Genomic DNA, 17,938 nt, shown 5'->3' with positions numbered 1-17,938 from the left:
AGCTGTTCTTGTTGGGGCTCAACATTATCCGTAAATGTTTCCTTCGTTGCAGTAGTCTTACTAGTCTGTGGAGGTAATTGGGGTCTAAGCCGGTTAAGATAGGACAGTTGAGCATTTTTATGTTTAATATTATTATCATGAAGAACACGTGCAGCATGTGGCTGCTCTTTAACATATAAGTGTTTCGGAATTAAAATGAATTCTTCAGCAGTCATCATTAAGTTGTGAGGTACTTGAAACAAAAATAAAGTATTTGTCGAACTAAATGGAAGCCTTCTTTACTCAAAATAATCGCACGTTTTTTGACAACACTGGTTTTTGGAGTTATTAAGTATTTGTATGCTGTCTCGAATCGTTCGATGTTTGCGATTTTAACGGGTACGTTTCCATTGACTACATTGAGCAAACATTCACAAATAAGTGTTATGATCTCACGATTTGAAGTTTTTCTAATTAATCTTCTTAGCTGGTCAGGTTTCAGTTGTACCATATGCCGCAGAATAGATAAGTTTTTCTTTTTCATTTGTGATTGGAGTAGTTTCTGCTTCAGATAAGGGTAAATAAAAAACTGTTGGCCCAGGTGGTGTGATATTTGAACAATATCTCAAACAATCTGATGTACGGGGGTCCAAGTTGATTAGAAGATGTCCAAAAGAGTCTCTGGTAGCTAATTCGTAACAGTTTCTCAAAAATTTTGATACATTCAATTGTCTTCCTAAAAGATCTAGTTGCTGAACGTCGCGAGGCGATTTGAACAGAATGATGTGTGAAGTGTTCAAATCAATCGTACGCGACCATCGACTTTGTTGAAACAAGTTATGCTTAACATAAATTACATCTATCCCTCTATGTCTACCCGCTGTCGCTAACCTAACAAATTCCTTGTCATTATAGATGTCTTCACATGAATCATCGAAAACTAGAAGAACATTTTCTAATTTTCTCACAGATTCGAATCCGTCGAATTTCATGAACTCCACATTCACTTCGCGAGAAGACACTTTTACTGAGAATGCAGGTTGCATCTCTTTGTAAAGATATAGAACGGTTCCAAATTTAGGGTAAAAAGTATTTCCCATCAGAAATTTCAAAATTAACTCAGTTTTCCCGGATCCTGAAGGTCCCACTATCGCCATAAAAATTCTTGTCGAAGTATCAATCACTTTATTCATATTCTTGGATTTGGTAGTACGTAACCAACCAAGCCTGATAAAATCGAGAACCAAACTGACGTTTCTTCGCAACTTAATTTAGTGAAAGAAAGTTTGAGAATGCAGAAGGTTAGTAAAATTAGAATTACTACCATTTGCGCAACAAAAACTACTTCAGACCTTGGCAAAGTTACATTGTTACAAAACTTCCATGATTTTTTTTCACTGTTCGTCTCGTTATAAACAAACTCTGTTACTAATGTTGCGTCAGGTTCATCTACTGCTGTTGTTGCTTCTGACATTTGAGAAACTATTTATTCTACAGACTGTGTTAGACTTTTTCTCTCTGTGAATGAAGATTGTAAAAAATTAAATTACTTTTGAGAACAGCAAAAAATTTCATAACGTGTGAAATCTCTATCATTTATGTCATGCATTTCTAAAACAAAGTTTGCTGGGATATTTGCAGTTTTTTTGTAGTACATTATTTTCTTCACAGTATCCTCTTTCACAATCGTCTTAATCTCATCTGGCAATTCACTGCTGTTTAGATCCATCTGAACTCCTGGCTGACGTTTGGGTACTAAGACTAGTTCGGGAAGATATACTCCTCGCTTGCTGGCTAACATTTCTGATAAACTTGAATCTCTGGAAGTATACAAATTGATCAATAACTGGAAAAAACCTCTTCAACGTAGACAACTCTTCTTCGGAAAATATTATTTGCTCCTTCCTCTGAACAATTTGGCCACTGCAATCAATACGCTCTATTCTCGTTAATGAAATTTTAATATCACCCTCTGGAGTCATCCACGCACAAAGCATTGAATTTGGTGATGAGTATGTCTCCACTTTCGCTGATCTCTCGCTGTTGTTCATTTTTCAACCAATCATAAAAAACCTTGGTTTTCTTCAGGGCACAATGATTCCTGGAGTTGTAATGTGGAATATGTTTATTGCAACTTGGATAATTTTTAAAATATAAGTTTTCAACCCGAGGACAGCCCAAATCATCTAGGTTTTCAATCTTTCGGTCCAAGTACTTGGCCAAAAATTCTGTCTTTTCTTTTCCTTTAGCGTAAAAAACGGCACCGGGATTTCTCAGCACAAAACTCTGAAGTATTTGATTCAAGTTTATATAAAGATAATCACCGTTTTCCCAATGGAGACCGTGTAAATAAATTGTTAACCAGTTGTAAGCTTTTTGTTGAAGCTTTGGTAGTATATTGAAATTCACTGGAGGTAGGAAAATGAGTCGATCGCTGTAGTCTGAAGTTGTTATTGCTAATTCTTTAACCACAAAGGCGTTTTTCTTGTAACGAAAGCCTTCCACGTCACGCACAACTGATTTCTCGCCTAGCATTCTAGTAAATTATAAACTTCTGGTTTTTTCAACTTAATGAAAAGGCAGAACGCTATTCCACTCAAATGTCCCAATAAGCTGTTGTTACAGTTCCAGGGTAACATGTAACAGTACGTGGGACCCTGTTGATAAAATTCGTGTATAAATCCGGCCGCATCGTGCAAAATAGCATGCAATCGTAAAATTTTGGAATTTTTCAAGTATTTGTCCAAGGAAGAGTTATCAATACCAATCAAGCCACCATAAGGTCTCAACTTAATTAAAATGTCGTAGTTAAGGTTATCAGAACTAACAAAAAACAGAGAACATGCAGCTAGAAAATAGTTGCGTCGGTTAGAATTATCAGGATAAGTTTGTTTCAAAGACGTATAAATTTCGTGAATTATTTTCAAATCAATAGGAGTTACTCTGCTTTTTTGCAATTTCATTATTTATTTTTTCCAACACCTCTCCAACCTGCTGAATTTCAAGCCAGTGGAAATAAAAGTGACCTTGCAAATACCATTTAGTCTCATTAAGATAACGGTGGTAAATAATTAAATAAACCACCGGAAGTTTTTTGTATTTTGATAGCTTGTTGAAACATAGACGGATTTTTCTCTCCAAGTCTTTATCAACCCTTTTTGAGGTAAAATCAAACGAATAGTCGAATACGTTTTCATAATCAGCAAGATTCAAATCGCTCACAGTACCATACTTTTGTTTTGTAGAAATGCACCAAGAGATTTGTTGAAGCTCACTCAAATAAAATTGTTCTTTGAAGATTAACTCGTATTCTTTCTTTGAAATTTCCTTTGCCCTTTCGAGGAAGACGACGTAGCGTTCATTACTAAATTTGAAAAATGAGTTTTTTTCTGCGGTTGAAAACAGTCTTAATTGTAAATGTTCATTATCAATATCTTCAGTAAACCAAGTTCCCTCTAACTTCATTTTTCTTATTTCAAAATTTGTCAAATTTATCATTTGGTATATTTTGCCCAGAAACGGCCGCCGCCTTTTGAGAGTAATTTCAATTTACTGCCTTTTCACCATAAAATTTAGGTCAAGTTAAGGAATTAATTACTGCTGCCAACAGTTAAGCTACGCTGCCAAAATGGCCGGCGAATTTTTATTATATACCATAAAAGTCAATTCCCCGTTCACTAACAAATTTCAACTAGGTCGAAAGTTCATTTACCCTAAACAAACATAACAATTAATATGATTCATATAATTAATCAGGACCAATAATTAGGACCCCAAAATTTGGAATTAGAAAGATTTTTGTATCGTGTCCCTTGTTGTTAAGCTAAACTTAGCAAGATCCTAAGTAAGGGGTCTTCTGCTTTTTGGGTGGAAAATCTCTTTCGTTTACAAAATCCTAGGATGAGGGTCCTCCAAAAAATTAAGGACCCCTTTCCTAGGATTTTGCTTTACGTGAGGACCCCCCCCCCCCCTTAGGAAGGACCCCCCCCCCCCCTCCTTAGGATCCGGGACACGATACAATACTACTCGTGACATTCAGCTTCGAAAAGGCTAAACTTAGATACAGTGAAACACCAAGGCCCTGATATACTTGCCCGGTGACCCGTCTTAGTTTCTTCACACCCTTAGGGGAGAGGGCCAAAACTTTTTCTACTTTTTTGCAGAAAAAAAACTGGGTTTTAGATTACTTTCAGCTGTGTGTAAGAAAAACATCTTGTGTTCGTGGTTTCTAGCAGTTTCTATACTGAAAGGCTATTTTAATTGTCTTTAACGACACGTAGCAAAACTTTGAAATCAAATCGAAATTTCGTACAAAATCAAACTCGGTCGTTCAAATATGGATGTGACATAGATGTTTCATTGATGTCACGTCAATGTATCTAAACATTGATAAAATAGATTTCACATCAATGATTTCAAAAATTAAGGATAAAAAAATTAACATGGTTAAAACAGAGTAAATATATGTATTTGTGCTGGCACATCCCTGAAACATGTCAAAACAATGCAATAGCAATGATATATTTCTGAGTTGCAATGCAACTTCAACCCGGGTTGGTTAATAGCAGCAGTTCACAATTATGACTTCAGTATACTTTAAAATATATATGCCCAGCAATGAAAGTTCAACAGATAATTAACCGTTGATGATGGTTTAAAAATAGCTCAATTGGGTAATTTGGACAGCGTGATTTGATCTTTTTTTATTTATTTCACTCCTTTTTTGATATGATATTCAAATTGGTGTCAAGAAAAATTATATTCAACTTTAGGCATTACGGTTTTCTTTGGACTAGTCAAACATCTATAAAAGTTCATATAAAAGAGAGCTTATTCGCCAATAGTAGGGAGAGTAATTTTATCTTTGAAGTCCTTATTCGCTTTTATATGAGCCTTAGTCAGTTCAAAGGTGTAGCTTGAGCCCCTTTTAGGCTGCAATCCCGTAACGATGTAGCTGTTTTCGAAATCCGGCCTTTCGAAGGATTTGCATATTTGACTACATTGGTGTCTATCAAAGAACTGAGCCATACCCGTTACTCCGAGATCCGTTGTTCCATATTCTTGTCTGCGCGAGCAAATTGCAGGGTCCGTAAGATAGTAGCTGTCTTCATTGCGAACCTAAGTTTCGAATTGATTTCACAATATTTTTAGGGGTAAAAGTTGTAATTTTTTAATAAATTTGAATAAATTTGATACATTTTTATCAAAGTTTCTTTTTTCGACATGGTGACTCAACGGCAGTCAACGCATTTTCTTTGTTCACTTTTGTTCTAATTTTTGTTGTCACTTGAAGTTAACTTTTAAGCTATCGATTTTTATCTGACAGTTTTTCTTGAAAATTGAGTAGATACATTGTGATTTGAATGCTTTAAATATTTTAACTCGAAACGTAGTTTTGGACCCCTTGCAAGTCGCAAACGACAAACTGTCCACCCGATGCGATAAAAGTGAAGTGGGAAAACGCTGCAAGCGCTTCAGAAAATTCCATGACTAGTCCGTTGTTCGAGTTGATTTTTTTGTACTCGCCTTCCAAGAATGGTTCCACGGCAATCAATTCCTGTTTTAGAGAAGTTTTCGATTCCAAAAAGCTGAGAACTACTCTATGTGATCAAAACTTGACAAATACCAACAAAATACCTAATTCAACTCACTTGAATAACTGAAAAACTATTGTTTTGCCAGCGAAAGATTTTGTTTTTTGTCTATTCTTTTAACTACTTTTTGAAGCTTCCCTCTGCAATTTTGTCGCCATTTGATTTTACTGACAATTTTTTTGGAATAATTTCAGAATTTTTTTGTTATTGTCGTATTTGTAAAAACAATTGTATTTTATTTGAAACTGCCCATGAGTTAGAAAAATTAGTCAATAGTATTCTATACCAAAACTCAGGTATAGAATCCAATTTTTCGTGATAAAAAAATATTTTTTTTTGATTTTATCTGCCAACCCCGATAATTTATCCTTAAATGTTACTCTCTAATTTGCTTATGCAGAGTAGATTCGGTTTAAAAAAAAACATTTAGTTAAAATGCAGCAAAATTTTGTATACTTGTTTGATTCAGAAAGCATTTTGAGTTTCGTGCCAATTTCTTCACGTATCTCTTGTCTTCGTCCTTGAATAGTTTGCCCTTTTTATACCCAATTTCTTTCATCTTGCAGATAATAGGTATTATGAAGTGAACGGGACGACTGGTCGGATGCTCTTGGTTGAAACTTCTTGCCATTCTCTGTGCTTGTTCAGATGCTTTGATGTCCGGCACCCAGTTGTCGTACTTTTTGGCAGTTGTTGACTTAAAGCAGAAATAAGTTTTTCTTTTTATTTTATAGTACGTTTCAATTTGAAAAAAAACTAAAACTAAGGCAACTGAGTTAAAGTTGAAACCAAATAATTTTTCCAAAAACTTATGCAACAGAAGTTATATGATTATATTTACGCTTAACGTCCAGTAAACTTGAAAAAAATATATAATTGAGATGTAAAATTCGATATACCAGATGAGGCGCCGGTTCACTGAAGAGTATTCAATTAGTAAGTAATTCAAACTTAGCCGAAATTATTACACATAGAAATACATTTTAATCTTTTTTTGTTTTAACATAGAAATAACATCGAATTTGTAAGAGTTCGGCTACGTCTTGTATTGGCTTTTAGACCGATCGAGACTAGAGGTTATGAGTCTCACGAACCAACCACTCAGCCACGAATGCTTAATAATAACAAACACTAGCCACAAAAAAGCAGATAACAGATCCCATGAAATTTCCAATGCTACAGATCGATAGCAAAGTGCCACCAAATACGTCAACTTTTAATGAAAACTTTTATTTGAAAATTAGATTAAGACAGTTAGAAAAAAATAGGTTCGTATTAATATACCACGCTGCTCGATAGAGTAATCATAAAAAATAATCCAATAGTGTACACTGCTTAAGTCGATTTTTCAAAATGCATGAATACATTCGAACTTTCGGCAATGAAGTCATTGAACCAGTAGATCTTCTGGATGAAACTCGAAACTGGTATTTCGTCTTGTGTAATTTTTTTAAAAATTATAAATTTTAAATTCAAAACCCTAAAAATTTTATAGCATTTCGTTTTCCATAACACAAACTTTTGTAGCTGCCACATACTTATGTGCAAACAGCATCCCTCCTAGCCTAAAATTACTTACTTGGAAAACTTTGGTGACGCATTTGCGGCCCTCATGCTCTCCCTGGCCATAATATGTACCTCGGAACGCCCATCGACAAGCACCCTTTGCGAAATAATTGCGTTCAAATACTACCCAGTACGACTGATCACAGCAAGTGCACTTGTTTATACTCCAATCAGTCACATGATTGCTCGGTGAATTTCCCATTCTCACTGAACTTTGTGCAGTTGGTGCAAATCCTAGAAACCATAAATTTTTTTCTGTTTCAAGGCTGAAAATTACCCAATAGTTGAGCTCTCGCTTAAAATGAAAACCTGTTTTGATTGCGCATTATGATCTAATTTGTGAAGTAACAAAAAGGACTAGTTCTAGGCTATGTAGCAAAGAGACCACCTAATTTTTGTATAAACACTGTAGAAAACAGAATTTAAGAGCCATTTTGATTTGATTTTCTCATAATTAGTTTTACCGCAGTCATAATTTTAAAAACTCCTTCAACCTCCGTCGAAACGCTAATGCACCGAAGCCACTGCCTCGTTGTCTATAATGCCCCGAGAAATGTGGTAGGTTTGCTTGGTTGTGGTAATATGAATCCATTTTGATCAATTGCTAAACTTTTGAAATTTCAAAGTCAGAACAACTTTTCCCCCTCCAGCGAAAGGAACAAGTCCTCCAGTTTCTGTGCGCAAGTTCACAGAAATATTGGAAATATTATTGACCAAAAGTTTTTTAAAATCCAAATTACTAAACACTTTACGATGATTCGGTTCAATTGTACATGCGTAACCGTTTTTCACTCGACGATTTGTATCAATGACTCGTAAAAGGGGTGCTTTTGTGTCTCCGACTATTTGATAATGAATTATGTCCAGATAAATAAACATAAGCTGAGTACCAGCGCATACATCAACGGGATAGTCAGCAATAAGATCTTGGGTAGAGAATGTGCTATGTTTCGTGCTTCCTTGTTTGTAACCTATATGATAACCAGTTCCATCTCTGACGCCTTTGAATCCAAGTAGACTAGGAATTTGCGGGCTTGAAAAAGTTATACCTTCCCAATAATGCAGCCATAAGGAAAGATGTTTGGTTATTGGATCTATTACGTAATCCAATTTCTCTAATTCTGTCTTTCGACGAATCTCGTCCAGTATTTGATCAATGCTCGTATATTCTCCTTTTGTTATTTTTGCTGTTTCTCCAAGGTAAGGTCTGGAGATCTTGTCTTTCTCAACTTTCATGCTTGCTATAACCCGATCTTTTTTGTAGTACACAATGTTGTTGTCAGTTACGTTGTTTATCTGAGTAGGGAAGGTAATTTCTGTAACTGCTACTCTCCATTCACCTTGCAAATTTATTTCTTCACTCAGGAGATTTTTGAAGTTGGCCAGAGTGTTATCTTTAAAAACGTTCATTGATGCAGATGAAACTAGGGTAATTGTGAAGGAAGGGGGAACATTATGGGTGAAAAGGCTGTCGGAAGTGCCCTCAGTCATGATTGTCCTTCTCCAGAAAGCGAATCAGTTCAGACTCGTAAAATTTTCCCTCAATCGGTTCTCTGTTAGAATCAATCAAATTGTATGTTGGGGGATTTCGTGTTGGTATGTCAAAAACTTCAAACACTTCATCGGTGAACGATTGTTTGTAACCCTTGCGAAAACGTATGTCTACTTTGGCAAGTCTAACATAATCACCAACATAAAGCTTTGGACGTCAAACTAACTTCAAAGACTGTTCTGCTCTTAATGAAATCAGGCGAGGAACATCTGTTTTAGTTACTTTATTTGGTGCAAGATTTGTGACACGATTTGTTCTCGAAATAATTGCATTGACAAAATCTTGCAATTTGTCAATGTATGAGTAAGTCCATTTATCCTCCAAGTACTTATAAATAAGATTTTTCAAGGAACGGATATTTCTCTCAGCGAATGCGGACGTTTTCTCGCTCTCTGTGCTATATGTGTTTATGCCTTTCTTTTTACATAATGCTTCGAAGGACCCTTTAAACTCTGTGCCCTTGTCCACCCATACTTTTTCCGGTTGTTTTGTCGTTATCATTAGTTTGAACGCTTCTGCTGTTGTAGTAGCATACTTTGATTTCAAGGGTTGCATTCTGAGATAGCGGGACATGCAGTCAACTGCAACAAGCAGATACTTAACATCATGGTTGTACTGGGCAAGTTTATCAACAAAGGCCAGATCTAATGACCAGATTTCGTCGATATCGTAAACTATGACCTTGAGTCGCGGCGTTTTTCGGATCACAGTTCGATATTTCGTGTGAGCAGGTTCAGTATGAAGGAAATGTTTAACTTTCTTTCGCGACAAATTGCTTGCTTTTATCAAGTTGATCACACTACCAAATAACGCGGGACCTTTGTCACTGTATTTAGTTTTCAACAATTTTTCTTCAATCTTGGTAATTTTCCCATTGTTTTGTTTGCGCCTTCGTCTTTTCTGACGTTGGAGAATCTGAATCGTTATGGGGCGTTCCGTATGAGTCAGAGCCTTCTTCTGACTCTTTTTCACGTTTTTGGTTTTGGGTTTTTCTATTACCGCTGAGACTTTTTCGTTTGTGTTTTTTACTTCTCTTAAGGTTTGCACTACTTTTTTCCTGCCAAGTGGGCGACGTTGAGCGGGTTCTTGAGAGTCCGGGTTCTCGTTTCTCTTGAGCGTTAATAGGCGCTGACTGAACCGCGTGTTTGGCATTTCGATTTATTACCAGGTTTTCATTCAAGTTGAGAGCAGTTAAAATGTTAATGAACGCCGGATTGTGTAATTTTTTCGTTGGTTGTTGTATGTCGTATAAAAATATTGTAGCTTTAAGTCCTGTTGGTACTTTATCTACATATATCACCTCATTGTCACGGTTTATGGTTACTCTTTCTGAATTTTCTATGATTTCAAGTACGGTTTTTGCTCTAACAAATTTTTTGTCTTCTAAAACTTGTAACTGTGCTAAAATGCTTTCGGTCTGTCTATTGTGTTTCTCTTCTAGTATTTCGTCTTTAACACGTTCGACCGGTACTTCTTCATCGTCCGTTAACAGTTTAAGCTGTTCTTGTTGGGGCTCAACATTATCCGTAAATGTTTCCTTCGTTGCAGTAGTCTTACTAGTCTGTGGAGGTAATTGGGGTCTAAGCCGGTTAAGATAGGACAGTTGAGCATTTTTATGTTTAATATTATTATCATGAAGAACACGTGCAGCATGTGGCTGCTCTTTAACATATAAGTGTTTCGGAATTAAAATGAATTCTTCAGCAGTCATCATTAAGTTGTGAGGTACTTGAAACAAAAATAAAGTATTTGTCGAACTAAATGGAAGCCTTCTTTACTCAAAATAATCGCACGTTTTTTGACAACACTGGTTTTTGGAGTTATTAAGTATTTGTATGCTGTCTCGAATCGTTCGATGTTTGCGATTTTAACGGGTACGTTTCCATTGACTACATTGAGCAAACATTCACAAATAAGTGTTATGATCTCACGATTTGAAGTTTTTCTAATTAATCTTCTTAGCTGGTCAGGTTTCAGTTGTACCATATGCCGCAGAATAGATAAGTTTTTCTTTTTCATTTGTGATTGGAGTAGTTTCTGCTTCAGATAAGGGTAAATAAAAAACTGTTGGCCCAGGTGGTGTGATATTTCAACAATATCTCAAACAATCTGATGTACGGGGGTCCAAGTTGATTAGAAGATGTCCAAAAGAGTCTCTGGTAGCTAATTCGTAACAGTTTCTCAAAAATTTTGATACATTCAATTGTCTTCCTAAAAGATCTAGTTGCTGAACGTCGCGAGGCGATTTGAACAGAATGATGTGTGAAGTGTTCAAATCAATCGTACGCGACCATCGACTTTGTTGAAACAAGTTATGCTTAACATAAATTACATCTATCCCTCTATGTCTACCCGCTGTCGCTAACCTAACAAATTCCTTGTCATTATAGATGTCTTCACATGAATCATCGAAAACTAGAAGAACATTTTCTAATTTTCTCACAGATTCGAATCCGTCGAATTTCATGAACTCCACATTCACTTCGCGAGAAGACACTTTTACTGAGAATGCAGGTTGCATCTCTTTGTAAAGATATAGAACGGTTCCAAATTTAGGGTAAAAAGTATTTCCCATCAGAAATTTCAAAATTAACTCAGTTTTCCCGGATCCTGAAGGTCCCACTATCGCCATAAAAATTCTTGTCGAAGTATCAATCACTTTATTCATATTCTTGGATTTGGTAGTACGTAACCAACCAAGCCTGATAAAATCGAGAACCAAACTGACGTTTCTTCGCAACTTAATTTAGTGAAAGAAAGTTTGAGAATGCAGAAGGTTAGTAAAATTAGAATTACTACCATTTGCGCAACAAAAACTACTTCAGACCTTGGCAAAGTTACATTGTTACAAAACTTCCATGATTTTTTTTCACTGTTCGTCTCGTTATAAACAAACTCTGTTACTAATGTTGCGTCAGGTTCATCTACTGCTGTTGTTGCTTCTGACATTTGAGAAACTATTTATTCTACAGACTGTGTTAGACTTTTTCTCTCTGTGAATGAAGATTGTAAAAAATTAAATTACTTTTGAGAACAGCAAAAAATTTCATAACGTGTGAAATCTCTATCATTTATGTCATGCATTTCTAAAACAAAGTTTGCTGGGATATTTGCAGTTTTTTTGTAGTACATTATTTTCTTCACAGTATCCTCTTTCACAATCGTCTTAATCTCATCTGGCAATTCACTGCTGTTTAGATCCATCTGAACTCCTGGCTGACGTTTGGGTACTAAGACTAGTTCGGGAAGATATACTCCTCGCTTGCTGGCTAACATTTCTGATAAACTTGAATCTCTGGAAGTATACAAATTGATCAATAACTGGAAAAAACCTCTTCAACGTAGACAACTCTTCTTCGGAAAATATTATTTGCTCCTTCCTCTGAACAATTTGGCCACTGCAATCAATACGCTCTATTCTCGTTAATGAAATTTTAATATCACCCTCTGGAGTCATCCACGCACAAAGCATTGAATTTGGTGATGAGTATGTCTCCACTTTCGCTGATCTCTCGCTGTTGTTCATTTTTCAACCAATCATAAAAAACCTTGGTTTTCTTCAGGGCACAATGATTCCTGGAGTTGTAATGTGGAATATGTTTATTGCAACTTGGATAATTTTTAAAATATAAGTTTTCAACCCGAGGACAGCCCAAATCATCTAGGTTTTCAATCTTTCGGTCCAAGTACTTGGCCAAAAATTCTGTCTTTTCTTTTCCTTTAGCGTAAAAAACGGCACCGGGATTTCTCAGCACAAAACTCTGAAGTATTTGATTCAAGTTTATATAAAGATAATCACCGTTTTCCCAATGGAGACCGTGTAAATAAATTGTTAACCAGTTGTAAGCTTTTTGTTGAAGCTTTGGTAGTATATTGAAATTCACTGGAGGTAGGAAAATGAGTCGATCGCTGTAGTCTGAAGTTGTTATTGCTAATTCTTTAACCACAAAGGCGTTTTTCTTGTAACGAAAGCCTTCCACGTCACGCACAACTGATTTCTCGCCTAGCATTCTAGTAAATGCCAGTGGAAATAAAAGTGACCTTGCAAATACCATTTAGTCTCATTAAGATAACGGTGGTAAATAATTAAATAAACCACCGGAAGTTTTTTGTATTTTGATAGCTTGTTGAAACATAGACGGATTTTTCTCTCCAAGTCTTTATCAACCCTTTTTGAGGTAAAATCAAACGAATAGTCGAATACGTTTTCATAATCAGCAAGATTCAAATCGCTCACAGTACCATACTTTTGTTTTGTAGAAATGCACCAAGAGATTTGTTGAAGCTCACTCAAATAAAATTGTTCTTTGAAAATTAACTCGTATTCTTTCTTTGAAATTTCCTTTGCCCTTTCGAGGAAGACGACGTAGCGTTCATTACTAAATTTGAAAAATGAGTTTTTTTCTGCGGTTGAAAACACTCTTAATTGTAAATGTTCATTATCAATATCTTCAGTACACCAAGTTCCCTCTAACTTCATTTTTCTTATTTCAAAATTTGTCAAATTTATCATTTGGTATATTTTGCCCAGAAACGGCCGCCGCCTTTTGAGAGTAATTTCAATTTACTGCCTTTTCACCATAAAATTTAGGTCAAGTTAAGGAATTAATTACTGCTGCCAACAGTTAAGCTACGCTGCCAAAATGGCCGGCGAATTTTTATTATATACCATAAAAGTCAATTCCCCGTTCACTAACAAATTTCAACTAGGTCGAAAGTTCATTTACCCTAAACAAACATAACAATTAATATGATTCATATAATTAATCAGGACCAATAATTAGGACCCCAAAATTTGGAATTAGAAAGATTTTTGTATCGTGTCCCTTGTTGTTAAGCTAAACTTAGCAAGATCCTAAGTAGGGGGTCTTCTGCTTTTTGGGTGGAAAATCTCTTTCGTTTACAAAATCCTAGGATGAGGGTCCTCCAAAAAATTGAGGACCCCTTTCCTAGGATTTTGCTTTACGTGAGGACCCCCCCCCCCCCTTAGGAAGGACCCCCCCCCCCCCCCTCCTTAGGATCCGGGACACGATACAATACTACTCGTGACATTCAGCTTCGAAAAGGCTAAACTTAGATACAGTGAAACACCAAGGCCCTGATATACTTGCCCGGTGACCCGTCTTAGTTTCTTCACACCCTTAGGGGAGAGGGCCAAAACTTTTTCTACTTTTTTGCAGAAAAAAAACTGGGTTTTAGATTACTTTCAGCTGTGTGTAAGAAAAACATCTTGTGTTCGTGGTTTCTAGCAGTTTCTATACTGAAAGGCTATTTTAATTGTCTTTAACGACACGTAGCAAAACTTTGAAATCAAATCGAAATTTCGTACAAAATCAAACTCGGTCGTTCAAATATGGATGTGACATAGATGTTTCATTGATGTCACGTCAATGTATCTAAACATTGATAAAATAGATTTCACATCAATGATTTCAAAAATTAAGGATAAAAAAATTAACATGGTTAAAACAGAGTAAATATATGTATTTGTGCTGGCACATCCCTGAAACATGTCAAAACAATGCAATAGCAATGATATATTTCTGAGTTGCAATGCAACTTCAACCCGGGTTGGTTAATAGCAGCAGTTCACAATTATGACTTCAGTATACTTTAAAATATATATGCCCAGCAATGAAAGTTCAACAGATAATTAACCGTTGATGATGGTTTAAAAATAGCTCAATTGGGTAATTTGGACAGAGTGATTTGATCTTTTTTTATTTATTTCACTCCTTTTTTGATATGATATTCAAATTGGTGTCAAGAAAAATTATATTCAACTTTAGGCATTACGGTTTTCTTTGGACTAGTCAAACATCTATAAATGTTCATATAAAAGAGAGCTTATTCGCCAATAGTAGGGAGAGTAATTTTATCTTTGAAGTCCTTATTCGCTTTTATATGAGCCTTAGTCAGTTCAAAGGTGTAGCTTGAGCCCCTTTTAGGCTGCAATCCCGTAACGATGTAGCTGTTTTCGAAATCCGGCCTTTCGAAGGATTTGCATATTTGACTACATTGGTGTCTATCAAAGAACTGAGCCATACCCGTTACTCCGAGATCCGTTGTTCCATATTCTTGTCTGCGCGAGCAAATTGCAGGGTCCGTAAGATAGTAGCTGTCTTCATTGCGAACCTAAGTTTCGAATTGATTTCACAATATTTTTAGGGGTAAAAGTTGTAATTTTTTAATAAATTTGAATAAATTTGATACATTTTTATCAAAGTTTCTTTTTTCGACATGGTGACTCAACGGCAGTCAACGCATTTTCTTTGTTCACTTTTGTTCTAATTTTTGTTGTCACTTGAAGTTAACTTTTAAGCTATCGATTTTTATCTGACAGTTTTTCTTGAAAATTGAGTAGATACATTGTGATTTGAATGCTTTAAATATTTTAACTCGAAACGTAGTTTTGGACCCCTTGCAAGTCGCAAACGACAAACTGTCCACCCGATGCGATAAAAGTGAAGTGGGAAAACGCTGCAAGCGCTTCAGAAAATTCCATGACTAGTCCGTTGTTCGAGTTGATTTTTTTGTACTCGCCTTCCAAGAATGGTTCCACGGCAATCAATTCCTGTTTTAGAGAAGTTTTCGATTCCAAAATGCTGAGAACTACTATATGTGATCAAAACTTGACAAATACCAACAAAATACCTAATTCAACTCACTTGAATAACTGAAAAACTATTGTTTTGCCAGCGAAAGATTTTGTTTTTTGTCTATTCTTTTAACTACTTTTTGAAGCTTCCCTCTGCAATTTTGTCGCCATTTGATTTTACTGACAATTTTTTTGGAATAATTTCAGAATTTTTTTGTTATTGTCGTATTTGTAAAAACAATTGTATTTTATTTGAAACTGCCCATGAGTTAGAAAAATTAGTCAATAGTATTCTATACCAAAACTCAGGTGAACGGTCCTTTATTCAAGCTTCCCTGGTTTCACTTGACAAATTTTTTTCAATATAAAGTTTCAACTTTTATTTATAAAATTGACAAAATCCAATTTTTCGTGATAAAAAAATATTTTTTTTGATTTTATCTGCCAACCCCGATAATTTATCCTTAAATGTTACTCTCTAATTTGCTTATGCAGAGTAGATTCGGTTTAAAAAAAACATTTAGTTAAAATGCAGCAAAATTTTGTATACTTGTTTGATTCAGAAAGCATTTTGAGTTTCGTGCCAATTTCTTCACGTATCTCTTGTCTTCGTCCTTGAATAGTTTGCCCTTTTTATACCCAATTTCTTTCATCTTGCAGATAATAGGTATTATGAAGTGAACGGGACGACTGGTCGGATGCTCTTGGTTGAAACTTCTTGCCATTCTCTGTGCTTGTTCAGATGCTTTGATGTCCGGCACCCAGTTGTCGTACTTTTTGGCAGTTGTTGACTTAAAGCAGAAATAAGTTTTTCTTTTTATTTTATAGTACGTTTCAATTTGAAAAAAAACTAAAACTAAGGCAACTGAGTTAAAGTTGAAACCAAATAATTTTTCCAAAAACTTATGCAACAGAAGTTATATGATTATATTTACGCTTAACGTCCAGTAAACTTGAAAAAAATATATAATTGAGATGTAAAATTCGATATACCAGATGAGGCGCCGGTTCACTGAAGAGTATTCAATTAGTAAGTAATTCAAACTTAGCCGAAATTATTACACATAGAAATACATTTTAATCTTTTTTTGTTTTAACATAGAAATAACATCGAATTTGTAAGAGTTCGGCTACGTCTTGTATTGGCTTTTAGACCGATCGAGACTAGAGGTTATGAGTCTCACGAACCAACCACTCAGCCACGAATGCTTAATAATAACAAACACTAGCCACAAAAAAGCAGATAACAGATCCCATGAAATTTCCAATGCTACAGATCGATAGCAAAGTGCCACCAAATACGTCAACTTTTAATGAAAACTTTTATTTGAAAATTAGATTAAGACAGTTAGAAAAAAATAGGTTCGTATTAATATACCACGCTGCTCGATAGAGTAATCATAAAAAATAATCCAATAGTGTACACTGCTTAAGTCGATTTTTCAAAATGCATGAATACATTCGAACTTTCGGCAATGAAGTCATTGAACCAGTAGATCTTCTGGATGAAACTCGAAACTGGTATTTCGTCTTGTGTAATTTTTTTTAAAAATTATAAATTTTAAATTCAAAACCCTAAAAATTTTATAGCATTTCGTTTTCCATAACACAAACTTTTGTAGCTGCCACATACTTATGTGCAAACAGCATCCCTCCTAGCCTAAAATTACTTACTTGGAAAACTTTGGTGACGCATTTGCGGCCCTCATGCTCTCCCTGGCCATAATATGTACCTCGGAACGCCCATCGACAAGCACCCTTTGCGAAATAATTGCGTTCAAATACTACCCAGTACGACTGATCACAGCAAGTGCACTTGTTTATACTCCAATCAGTCACATGATTGCTCGGTGAATTTCCCATTCTCACTGAACTTTGTGCAGTTGGTGCAAATCCTAGAAGCCATAAATTTTTTTCTGTTTCAAGGCTGAAAATTACCCAATAGTTGAGCTCTCGCTTAAAATGAAAACCTGTTTTGATTGCGCATTATGATCTAATTTGTGAAGTAACAAAAAGGACTAGTTCTAGGCTATGTAGCAAAGAGACCACCTAATTTTTGTATAAACACTGTAGAAAACAGAATTTAAGAGCCATTTTGATTTGATTTTCTCATAATTAGTTTTACCGCAGTCATAATTTTAAAAACTCCTTCAACCTCCGTCGAAACGCTAAAACTGATACTATTTTCAAAAATTTTTACAGTGTAGATAAATTGATTTGAAACCTGACTTTTTCAGGTCTTATGAATCTCAGTTCAAAACTTGAAATTTTTCAGAGCATACTTGTTCCTTAAAAAATATCCTTGTTGAAGAAACGCAGTCTGTCGTTGTGCATGATCACAAAAATTGAATATAAAGAATAAGAAAAATAGAAAAATCTAAAATAATAGAAGAAACTCCTGTTTTTTTGTAGATTTTGAGCAAAGTAAAAGCTATTGAATTAAGTTAAAAAACAATTAAAAACAACACCCTATAATAGCTGCGTAAAATTAATGTGAAAGTTGCAGTAAAGTTACACTGACAGATCAATCTCTGATTGTGTTATTATAAAGTTTATTGAAATTTAGTTTGAAACTGTGACATCTTTTTTGAGTTTTGTGGAATCGAATTGTGGATAAAAAAAGTTTCGCTTTGAAACCAATCTTCTACA

General features: G+C 35.3%; 2 protein-coding genes across 3 annotated transcripts in view; both read right to left on the bottom strand.

Moving 5' to 3' along the window:
* Positions 1–17,938, bottom strand: part of LOC134848160 (kinesin-like protein KIF11-B) — a 286,740-nt gene that overhangs the window by 145,190 nt on the left and 123,612 nt on the right. The gene's annotated exons all lie outside the window — the stretch shown is intronic.
* Positions 5,357–17,013, bottom strand: LOC134848745 (myosin heavy chain kinase D-like). The gene is made up of 5 exons (XM_063866257.1): positions 16,964–17,013; positions 16,283–16,301; positions 15,874–16,080; positions 6,064–6,270; positions 5,357–5,536 (listed from the first exon to the last, which is right to left on the bottom strand). The coding sequence occupies exons 1-5, from the start codon at positions 17,011–17,013 to the stop codon at positions 5,357–5,359; spliced, it is 663 nt and encodes a 220-aa protein (XP_063722327.1).

This window comes from Symsagittifera roscoffensis, chromosome 6, assembly GCF_963678635.1.
Source record: "Symsagittifera roscoffensis chromosome 6, txSymRosc1.1, whole genome shotgun sequence".
Classification (NCBI taxonomy): domain Eukaryota; kingdom Metazoa; phylum Xenacoelomorpha; order Acoela; family Convolutidae; genus Symsagittifera; species Symsagittifera roscoffensis.
Note: the sequence above shows the minus strand (reverse complement) of the source record. Positions and strands in the feature narration are given on the sequence as shown.

Coding starts and splice junctions, on each gene's coding strand:
- LOC134848745 (XM_063866257.1), bottom strand. CDS start 17,013: ATGGCCAGGGAGAGCATGAGGGCCGCAAATGCGTCACCAAAGTTTTCC. Junction 6,271..15,873: donor AGAGATACGTGAAGAAATTG/GCACGAAACTCA, acceptor TTCTGCTTTAAG/TCAACAACTGCCAAAAAGTA. Junction 5,537..6,063: donor AGAGATACGTGAAGAAATTG/GCACGAAACTCA, acceptor TCTCTAAAACAG/GAATTGATTGCCGTGGAACC.